General features: G+C 33.9%; 1 protein-coding gene across 1 annotated transcript in view; it reads right to left on the minus strand.

Annotated features, from left to right (window-relative positions):
* MAN1A2 (mannosidase alpha class 1A member 2) overlaps window positions 1-12415 on the minus strand; it is a 143926-nt gene that overhangs the window by 71208 nt on the left and 60303 nt on the right. Inside the window, exons 4-5 of the mRNA XM_040230940.1 lie at window positions 10710-10828; window positions 1964-2044 (exon numbers count right to left, since the gene is read on the minus strand). Of these exons, the coding sequence (XP_040086874.1) occupies window positions 1964-2044; window positions 10710-10828 (200 nt within the window). The remainder of the gene's footprint in view (window positions 1-1963; window positions 2045-10709; window positions 10829-12415) is intronic.

Consider the following 12415-nt stretch of genomic DNA (forward strand, 5'->3'; position numbering starts at 1 on the left):
CAATTAATTTCAAAAAAGGTGCAAAGTCAATTAAGTAGAGAAAGGCTAGTCTTTTCAACAATGGCTGGATTTTCAAATTCTAGCAATGGATATCTATATAGAAAGAGATGAATCTCAATCTCTACCCAACAGCATGTAAAATTTAACTCAAAATGGACTATAGATTTAAAAGTATAATAAAGTAAAACTATAATATATTTAGAAGAAAATTACAGAAAATTTTTGTGATCTTGAATTAGGCAAACATTTCTTGAACAAAGTATCAAATACTTTGTATCAAATACAAAGTATCAAATGAACCATAAAAGATAAAACTGATAAACTGGACTAATTCAAGATGTGACAACTTCAGTTCTTCAAAAGAAACTGTTAAGTCACAGAAAAGCCACAGAGAGAAAATACTTGAAAACACACAGGTTATAAAGTCCTAAATCCAGAATACACAGAATATAAAATTAAAAAAAAAAAAAAACTCTGACCATTCAAAAATAATAAAACAAACAAAATTTAATGGCCAAAAACTGAACAATTAAAAAAGATATATGAATGACAAGCACATGAAAAGGTGTTCAACATGATCTGTCACTAGGAAAAAGGAATATAAGACCATAATGAGATACTACTACACACCTATAGCTAAAAACAATAAAGAAACTCTCAATAGCAAGTACTAGTCATGACAGAAGACAATTGTTGGAAAAAGAATCTGGTGAGTACTTCCAAAGCTTACTAACCATTTGATCCAGCAATCCCACTTCTAGATATTTACCCAAGAGACATAAAAATTTATGATCCCACAGAAACATAATGCAAATATTTATAGTGGTTTTATTCATAAATTCCAAAACTAAAAACAAATCCACTGGTGAATGGATAAACTACCTTAGAGTTACACAATGCAATACTATACACAGCAGTTAAAAAAAAAAAAAAGGCTACTAAATACATGAATAAATCTCAAATGCACTGTACTACAGAAAGAAGCCAGTATTCCCCCCTGTAGGAATGGAAAACCTATCAATTGTTACCAGAGGCAGGTGGTAATGGTAAAAGGGAATTTTATGGGATGATAAATTCCTCTATATCTTACTTGCACTTACTAGATTGTATGCACTGTCAAAATTCATATAAATATACACTAAAGTGGGTAAATTTTACTAAGTAACACTTCAATAAGTCTGACAAAAAAAAATCCTATCTATTAACTATGATTTTACTGATAAAAGTGAGGTGTACTTGTTAAGTATGTTTCAAGTACTCCTTGTTAAAGGTGATTTTTGGAAATAATGGTTCTGTACTTTGAGAAACTCTAAACTCTAAAAGCTGGGTCAGAATTTCTCAAAGTACAGAACCATCATTTCCAAAAATCACCTTTAACAAGGAGTACTTGAAACATACTTAATAAGTAAATACACCTTTAACAAGGAGTACTTAAAAACTAAATAATGGTCTCTATTTCAAACCAACTGAATTTCAGTCCAAGACTTCCAAAAAGGAGAATTTAGAGTGGTGGGTGTTTTATTTTTTTAACTTACAGCAATAAACTGCATTCAATTTCCAAACAGACACTTTTAACAAAATTTTTGGACTAAGGAGGATCCACATTCATTCTTACTGATTCATTCCTTAATTCTAATCTTACTGATTCATTTTCTGTTTTTGTTTCAACCATGTAATTAACTGCAATGGCAAATTCTAGAGGATTACTCCTACAGAGGAGACACAGTGTCCATAATGTTAGGATCTGTGATAAATTTGTCTTACTAATATTCTCAAAATGAAGAAATCATTATCCCCAAGGAACAGAGCTCTATCTGAAGATCTAGTTATTTCAGCAAACCTGTAGATTAGTTCAATATTAGACAATTTTAAAAGATGAGATGCTGCTAGGGAAATCTTCCATTTTACTAAATTTCATTCACAACCTTTTCCCCCAAACAATTTATTACTTGATTTTGCTTACCTCCTCTCCTGAAAGGTAATACGCTGAAAGCAAGCCTCCAATAAATCGAATGTTGACTTCAAACACAGACACTTCTGAATTCTGTGAAAACATATTGAAAATGCTAACATATACAAAAAGCTGTAAAGGTTTCAAAATATCTTCAGTACTTCATATGTTTCTCACAAACACACTGGGGAGAATTTTTTTTTTCCACTTTCTACATCTTCATTTCTCATGCAACTGAAATCTCACCTCCGATTTGTTAATGCTACTGGAACTCCTCTACACCTATCAGCACAGCTCCTAGTTGCCATAACCAATGGGCCATTTTCATGTGCCTTACATATGATTATGAAATTAGCAAGATATTTGATGACTTGACTATTCTCCCTCATGAAAGCCTCCATTTCTTAAATTTTGAAATAGTGCTCTATCTACTGGCCCCTTTCTGTTCTATACTAAATTCACTACACTATAATATATATTCAGTAAACTGTATGTCCATTTTTACTTCTATCTCTTCTCATGAATTTTAAATACTTTTCTAGTATGTATAACTTAATCAATGTTAAAGGAGGTACCAAAAAGTAATGACAAGATGATAGATTTTTCAATTAATAATGTTGAAAAACTGACTCCTAGATGAGAAATTTGACTCTCATATATGATATATACATATTCATCAAAATAAAATCAAAATAATTTAGAAGTAAACACAGAAGTACAAAAAAAAAAGTAGGAGAAAATGTGACAATATATCTATACTCCCTTGAGAAAGCAGGTACTTTATAAGCATATAATCAATGGCACTGATAACAAATAATGATAGAAAGACTTGAATTTCCCCATAATGAAAATTACCTATAACAAAAATATCATGAACAAAATTAAAAGGCAAGAAACAAACAGAAGGGTATCTGCCACAAATATAGAATAACTTACCACATACAGTCTACAGGTTTGTATTTAGATATGGATAAAGATATTGCTGAGAAAGATTCTAATGCATGGAAAGAAAATTGAAGAAGTAGCGAAGAACATGACCAAAGAATCCACAGAATATACAAAATTGACTAAAATAGAAAAATAATATTTCTAATTAACTTTTAAATAAAAATTAAAAGGAAATATGTATTACCCTGAAGTCTTTCCAATAGTCACAGGGAGAAGACATCATTTGCTAACACAAGCATAATTCTCTAATATAGAACTTTCACAATATAACATAAACTATTATCCTATCCTCAAAAGCAAAGCATTTATATTACTTCCCAATATAAATATTCCCAATATAAAGCATACTGCAGGATATATAGTAGACATTCACTAAATATAGAGAGGAAGTGAAAGAGGGAGAGAGGGCCTCTGCCACTCGCTCGAACAATAATACCTTCTAACCAGTTTCCCTGATTTCATCCTTCCCAGCACTCTATTTGTTCAGTGCTGTATAGCTAGAGCATAATGTAACTTTTCAATCTTAGGTCAGCATAGATTATCACTCTGTGCAAACTTTTACAATGATTTCTGGTTACACTTGGGATAAAATGACTTATTAGACCCAACATAATCAGATTCCCCACAACCTCTCTGACATTATCTCCTAACAAACATCCCTCTGACTCATTTTACAATTGCACCAAATGGGCCTACCTGCCGTTTGAGAATTGTTGAATTCACTTCTGTGTCAGTCTTTACACCACTTGCACATCTCTATGACCAAATTTCACTTAGAAAGTTTTTCTGACCACACAATATAAAATGGTGAAGTAGACTTATCTCTGGGCTTTCTATTTTGTTCCATTGATCTATATTTCTGACTTTGTGCCAGTACCATAATGTCTTGATGAATGTGGCTTTGTAGTAGAGCCTGAAGTCAGGCAGGTTGATTCCGCCAGTTCCATTTCTCAAGATTGCTTTGGCTATTCGAGGTTTTTTGTATTTCCATACAAATTGTGAAATTATTTGTTCTAGCTCTGTGAAAAATACCATTGGTAGCTTGATAGGGACTACATTGAATCTATAGATTGCTTTGGGTAGTATACTCATTTTTACTATATTGATTCTTCGGATCCATGAACATGGTATATTTCTCCATCTATTAGTGTCCTCTTTGATTTCTTTCACCAGTGTTTTACAGTTTTCTATATATAGATCTTTTGTTTCTTTACACAGATATATTCCTAAGTATTTAATTCTTTTCATTGCAATGGTGAATGGAATTGTTTCCTTAATTTCTCTATTTTCTCATTATTAGTGTATAGGAATGCAAGGGATTTCTGTGTGTTGATTTTAGATCCTGCCACTTTACTATATTCATTGATTAGCTCTAGTAATTTTCTGGTGGAGTCTTTAGAGTTTTCTATGTAGAGGATCATGTCATCTGCAAACAGTGAGAGTTTTACTTCTTGTTTTCCAATTTGGATTCCTTTTATTTCTTTTTCTGCTCTGATTGCTGTGGCAAAAACTTCCAAAACTATGCTGAATAGTAGCAGTGAAAGTGGGCACCCTTGTCTTGTTCCTGACTTTAGGGGAAATGCTTTCAGTTTTTCACCATTGAGGGTAATGTTTGCTGTGGGTCTGTCATATATAGCCTTTATTATGTTGAGGTATGTTCCTTCTATTCCTGCTTTCTGGAGAGTTTTTATCATAAATGGATGTTGAATTTTGTCAAAGGCTTTCTCTGCATCTATTCAGATAATCATATAGTTTTTATTTTTCAATCTGTTAATGTGGTGTATTACATTGATTGATTTGCAGATATTGAAGAATCCTTGCATCCCTGGGATAAAGCCTACTTGGTCATGGTGTATGACCTTTTTAATGTGTTGCTGGATTCTCTTTGCTAGAATTTTGTTAAGGATTTTTGCATCTATGTTCATCAGTGATATTGGCCTGTAGTTTTCTTTTTTTGTGGCATCTTTGTCAGGTTTTGGTATTAGGGTGATGGTGGCCTCATAGAATGCGTTTGGAAGTTTACCTTCCTCTGCAATTTTCTGGAAGAGTTTGAGTAGGACAATCTCTTTAACAAGTGGTGCTGGGAAAACTGGTCAACCACTGGTAAAAGAATGAAACTAGAAAACTTTCTAACACCAGACACAAAAAACTCAAAATGGATTAAAGATCTAAATGTAAGACCAGAAAGTATAAAACTCCCAGAGGAGAACATAGGCAAAACACTCTCTGACATAAATCATAGCAGGATCCTCTATGAACCACCTCCCAGAATGTTGGAAATAAAAGCAAAAATTTAAAAATGGGACTTAATTAAAATTGAAAGCTTCTGCACAACAAAGGAAACTATAAGCAAGGTGAAAGACAGCCTTCCGAATGGGAGAAAATAATAGCAAATGAAGCAACTGACAAACAACTAATCTCAAAAATATACAAGCAACTCCTGCAGCTCAATTCCAGAAAAATAAACCACCCAATCAAAAAATGGGCCAAAGAACTAAATAGACATTTCTCCAAAGAAGACATATAGATGGCTAACAAACACATGAAAAGATGCTCAACATCACTCATTATCAGAGAAATGCAAATCAAAACCACAATGAGGTACCATTTCACGCCAATCAGAATGGCTGTGATCCAAAAGTCTACAAGCAATACATGCTAGAGAGGGTGTGGAGAAAAGGGAACCCTCTTACACTGTTGGTGGGAATGCAAACTAGTACAGCCACTATGGAGAACAGTGTGGAGATTCCTTAAAAAACTGGAAATAGAACTGCCTTAAAACCCAGCAATCCCACTGCTGGGCATACGCACCGAGGAAACCAGAATTGAAAGAGACATGTTTACCCCAATGTTCATCGCAGCACTGTTTATAATAGCCAGGACATGGAAGCAACCTAGATGTCCATCAGCAGATGAATGGATAAGAAAGCTGTGGTACATAGACACAAAGGAGTTATTACTCAGCCATTAAAAGAGTACATGTGAATCAGTTCTAATGAGGTGGATGAAACTGGAGCCTATTATACAGAGTGAAGTAAGCCAGAAAGAAAAACACCAATACAATATACTAACGCATATATATGGAATTTAGAAAGATGGTAACGATAACCCTGTATTCGAGACAGCAAAAGAGACACAGATGTATAGAACAGTCTTTTGGACTCTGTGGGAGAGGGAGAGGGTAGGATGACTTGGGGGAATGGCATGGAAACATGTATAATACCATATAAGAAACGAATCACCAGTCCAGGTTCAATACAGGATCCTTGGGGCTGGTACATTGGGATGACCAATGGTACAGGGAGGGAGGTGGGAAAGGGGTTCAGGATGGGGAACATATGTATGCCCGTGGCAGATTCATGTTGATGCGTGGCAGAACCAATACAATATTGTAAAATAATTAGCCTCCAATTAAAATAAATAAATTTAAATTAAAACAAAATAGTGAAGTAATCCCTCATCACTAATATTCTTTATTCTGTACTATTTCCCCAATTAACACTTATCATCATCTTAATATGATATAATTCTTTATTTGTAAAATTCAAACCTTTCCTCACAAGAAACAGAAGAGAAAGTCTAGAGAACAGATCAGAGAGGATGAAGAAGAAACATTATTTATAGGAGTAAAGAGAGAATCTTCCTAAAGTGCTGAAAACAAAAGTCCTCAGACTAAAGAATATTATGAGTCCTTTACAGAATGATCTAAATAGAGAATGGTAAAGAAACTGTAGAAAAACAAAGCAAAGAAAGAAAATATTAACAAGGGGGGAAAAGACAGATTACTTTTTAAAAATTAAACTGATGGCATACTTTTCAACAGCATATTAGAAAGACAGTGAGACTGTATGTTTAAAAGGTTAAGAGAAAATAATCATCAACCTCTAATTTTATACTCAGCTATAATATCTATTAGGAGAAAGTCTGGCTCTCATATCCACATGGCTTCCCTTGGGTGTCTTCTTAGAAATGTTATTACCTTCAACAGTCATCCGATATAAAAACAGCAACTTCTCACCACTGCTTACTCCTGTTTACTCACCAATTTACTCACCAATCTTTACTCACCAACTCTTCTTTAAGAGTAAGAACTTATCATTACCTGATATGTTATATATAACTTGAATATGCATTTACTATTTTTCTCCCATAACTAGAATATAAACTAGTATAAACCAGAGATAAAACTCTGTTTTGCTCATTCCTATATCCACAGATCCAGTAGTGTCTGTCACAGAGGAAGCACTCAATAAATACATTTATTTTTCTATTCATTACTTAATTTTTCTATTCATTACCTAATTTTTCTATTCATTATTTTAAACGAAAGCTGGGACCAACTAGACAACAATTACACATAAGACAAGAAGGAGATCAGCTAAATTATATTTTTCAGAAGAAAGAGAAACTGATTAATTTTAAACTTTGGTAAGTATACCTATTAAAATTTCAAGAGTAACCCCAAAATAAACAGAAATGGAAAGTATATAATCAAACTAGTAGAGGTAAAAAGAGATACAAACTAAAAAATAATAGAGGAAAAAACAGACATGAAGTAATTTAATCTAAAATAAGAAAGAGAGAAAGTAAAGGCAAATGAGAAGCACAATAATAATATAGGTAGCAAAATAATGATGGAAGATCCAACTCCAAAAATATGTTACCATACTAAATGTAAATATTTCAAATTTAACAGTTAAAAGACTGCAAGACTGGATAAAAGTAACAAAATCTAAGTACACATCATATGTAAAATATACAGCTAAAACAAATGACACAGAAAGGCTAAAAGTAAAAGAATGAAAAATAACTGTGCTGATTATTAAGCTATTTTTTCCTCAGCTTCAAATCCATCCTTTAACATTCTACTTTGGTATACAGAAACTAGAACTCTTCAAATGCACTTCTCATTTGCCAGTGGGCTGCCTAAGAGGGCCTGCCAATGACAAGAAGTGCTATAAAGATAATACAAGGATGAAGGAAGGAAAAGGAACTTATTCCTTCTAGTTTACTTCTGGTTTCTAACAGTGTCAAACCAGCCATGGTTCTTCACCCTGGCATTTGCTTCCAGGTTACAGTTCCCCTGTCACAGACATATTCCCCAAATCGGCCTCTTTATGCCCTTTTGAGATACCAAGCTATAGCTAGGCACCTCTTCTTCAGATGTTTGAGCCCTAGCTCCAAGAGGATCCTTTTAAGAACTCCTTAATTATCAAAAACAGAGCCCCAAGCTACTAAATTTTAATGATCTCAACTTCTTTTGATTGTTCTCAGAGTTCCAGGGATGGCAGCTATTTACTGCCGTTATTAATACTACCTCTTGTAATATAATAATGTTCTAATTGTCTTTTCAGTGCCCCATTACTTGGTTAACAATTCTAAACAATAAATCCTCTCATTTAAAAAACTGTACAGTTTTGGTTCTTGATTTAGCCAACTGACACAAGATACCAACAAATTATCAGGCATAATAAAACTGCCATGTTAACAAACAGGAGTGTCTGAGAGTCACAAATGCCAATTCTCTCCAAATTAATCTATAAACTGAATGCAATCCTCATCAAAATTTCAACAGGTTTTCCAGAGCTTAAAAGAACAAAGAACTGAGAACTGCTAAGATAATTTCCTAGTAGAATAACATCAATAATACCAAGATTCAAATATAGATATCAAGTTGTCTTATAAAAATATTATAGCTAAGAGTACAATAAATATTTAGACTGCTAAAATATTCATGTAGGGATAAAGAGGAGAGCCAGTAGAAAACAACAGACTATAACTAATACATGACTAATGTGGCATGTATAAATAGCAGGGAAATATTAATAAACAAAATCAACTATTTGCTGATCAGCTGATAATTGCCTATCATATTCTACCTACAAACTCAATTATATAAGGACTAAAGACCCAAATGCAGAAGTTTAGAATTAAACATTGGAATATATCTTCATGACCATGAAGTAAGGATATCTTAAATAAGATAAAAAAAAGCATAATCTCTAAGGGCTACATAACTATACGGGGTGGGGAGGTGGGGTGGTGTGGAGAAGGGTGGATGGACTACATTTCTCAATCCCCTTTATAAGATGGGGCCACATGAGTAAGATTCACTCACTAATACACAAGCAAAAATGGAGTAACTGACTTCTGAACAGTCACGTATCTTTTCTCTATCCCTTCCTTCCTCCTTTCTGCCACTGAGCACTTATCCACCTTATCTTGAGGAATTATCTATGAAGATGAAGCTTTATACTGCAGTTGACAGAGCAGTAAGACAAACGATCCTAAATCATTGAAAGTGAAAGTGAAGTGGCTCAGTCGTGTCCGACTCTTTGCAACCCCATGGACTGTAGCCTGCCAGGCTTCTTCGTTTTTGAGATTCTCCAGGCAAGAATACTGGAGTGGGTTGCCATTTCCTTCTTCAAGGGATCTTCCCAACCCAGGGATCAAACCTGGGTCTCCTGCATTGTAGACAGACGCGTTACCATCTGAGCCACCAGGGAAGCTACCCAAATCAGTCCTAAACTGCTTATCTCTGCACTTGATTTCCAGGAAACAGAGATAAATTCTCTCTCTTGCTTAAGCTGTTTCATACTAGATTTTCTGTTCTGCACAGCCAAACCTAAACCTGATAATAAAAACTGTTGTGATATATGCTCAAAATGCTAAAATAATACAAAAGAAGGTAATCAGTTTTTGTCTAATTAGCATCAGGAAAGGCATCAGAAAAGAAATAATTACAGATTTAAATCATAATTTGAATGATACAGAGTCTGCCAAAGAGAAAAACACATAAAGGAGTGGTTTCTCACTACAGTCAGAAGGAACAGCAAGTACAAATATCATGAAAGATAATAATGAACATGACAAAATAGCCCACACATCTTTTAGGTGAAGACTGGTAGCAATGAAAATAACTGCTATCATTTACTGAACACTGAAAATGTAGCAGATTACCTCAAATAATCCTCACAATGCTGTGACAGGATAGAAATTTTATGACAGGTTTAGAAAGTAGCACTTACAAGTAGATTTCCCAAGGAGTACTAGAATGTAGCTGTGCTGGGCTTCAAACCTAAGCAGTACCACTTAACAACTATGACAAAATTCCAGGATGATGAGTACATGCCTATGAAGACTCATCAAAACTGTGCCATATTCACAACACAATTCAACTATCAGTCAGTCAGTTCAGTCGCTCAGTCGTGTCCGACTCTTTGCGACCCTATGAATCGCAGCACGCCAGGCCTCCCTGTCCATCACCAACTCCCAGAGTTCACTCAGACTCACGTCCATTGAGTCAGTGATGCCATCCAGCCATCTCATCTTCTGTTGTCCCCTTCTCTTCCTGCCCCCAATCCCTCCCAGCATCAGAGTCTTTTCCAATGAGTCAACTCTTCTCTTGAGGTGAGATTCAGCTGATTCAACTATACTTCAATTTAAAAAATAACATTTTTAAAAGATGTTTAAAAAAAACTGTGCCAAATCACTGTATCTTTAAAAAAACAATAAAATATTTATTTTAAAGTTAATTTATGATTTTCCTATATTTGCAGTTCAATGTGCTTTTTTCCCCTAACTCTTGCTTTTAACACACTCAACATGTTACCTTAAATGATTAGAGCAAGAAAAGTAAAAGGATAATGCTGAGAAAGGTGTCTATTTTATGCAAAAACTAAACAACTGACAACTGCAAAAGAAGAAAGGAGACTTGGGATTTCCTTAAACTCAGTATAATACTCAAAACTATTGTTAGAGACTGTGTTTTTTTATAGTCAACTGAATAAATTATGAACTGTATACTCACCACACTGAAATCAAGGTTGTTTTCAATCCATTTTTGCCCATCTCGGAATTCATCATGAAGTCCCATGATATAAAGGGTATCCAAAGCATCTACTATAGTAGCACCCATTTGTGAAGTTCCTATATTTAGAGAGAAAAGTATCATTAAAAAGATACCCCTTGTACAAGACTTATTTTCATTTTTCATATATACAGAACGTAAACCAAAGTAGAAATATAGGGATTAAAAAAATATCCAACATCGTCTACTTTTCCATTAGAATAGACAATATACATTGTTTAAAATATTTTTCTAAAGAGACACATTGATAACTAATAGGAAGATAAAGGAAAACTAAAACTGTAATTCTTCTTAATTTTCTTCCTGGTTCAGAAAATGAGATCTCTCTGTTTAACTGAGACAGATCAAAAAAAAAAGGATTAATTTAAGAAATGGTGAGGGTGGTTCAAGATGGTAAGCTAAGTCATAAGACAACCATGAAACATGCTCTTTTGATCCAAATTCATAGAAAGGGCAAAAATTATACTTAAAATAATAATAAAAGTATAACAAGGCTATATAACTGTAGTGGGAATATAAAGTATAATAATCCTTAACAATCAAAAAGCAGATAGAACATATTTTAAAGGAAGGAAGTCATAAAATGTGAGTAGAGAAAATCAAAGTACTAAGATCTGCCTATCTTCAAAATGAGGTCATCTTGGTCTTAAAGAAAATGTTTCAGGGAGGGAGGAATTAATTGAACAAAACTAGCCTAACTGATACCAAAACCAGATACTGGACACACAAGAAAATAGAACAGGCCCATCTTACTAATGAATATGACTGCAAAAACCCTGAATAAGATACTAGTAAGACAAATTTAGTAGCACAGTAAAAGAACAAATAACAGGAGCAACTGGGTTCTACCTAGCCCCAGGAATGAAATTATTATTTCTACCTTCTGAGAATGAAAATCACCCACACAGCTTACTGCCTATATTAACATAACTTTATTATTACACTGTCTTCATCAATGAGTTTATTCTTACAGGAAACATACTCAGAAAGACAGAAGAAATAAAAAGAATTTATACATACCTGGAAGATAAAAGGCACATTTCAAAAAAGCACTGTAAAATTCTTTCAAATGTAAGAAGAATTATCCCTAACAAAAATCTTTCAATTCTCCAAAGTATCTAAGTAAACCTAATTCATCCTGACCATTAATCACTGTTGGAAAATTATTATCAGTGGTAGCCTATGTCCAGCAACATTTTCCTCTTCCCCACTCACAAGGTCCAGCGCTGAACCCTAACCAGACAAAATCAAACCAAACTATCCTGCTAAGATGTCAATCTGAAGATATAAACACACAGAGGAAAACAGAGGAAAGAGATAAAGAAAAAGCTTAACTAGAATCAGATCTACTCTAGAACATGACTGATCTCATTAAATTTCTTTTTTAGTTTAAGCCATTTTGAAATGAATTTTCTGTTATCTGTACAAAAAGAAACCCTGATGCCAACCAAGTACAAACTAGACAGAAGTCAGAGGAATATGATTTCAGTTACCATATAAAAGAATGTTTTAATAATCAAGGCTAAGAAAAAGAAAATGGACACTTTTTAAACTTCCTTATAATCTAGAATATCATGAAAAGTGAAAAGAAAAAGTGTTGGTCACACTCGTGTCTGACTCTTCACAGCCCCATGGACAGTAGCCCA

This window comes from Oryx dammah, unplaced genomic scaffold (assembly GCF_014754425.2).
Source record: "Oryx dammah isolate SB20612 unplaced genomic scaffold, SCBI_Odam_1.1 HiC_scaffold_28, whole genome shotgun sequence".
Classification (NCBI taxonomy): domain Eukaryota; kingdom Metazoa; phylum Chordata; class Mammalia; order Artiodactyla; family Bovidae; genus Oryx; species Oryx dammah.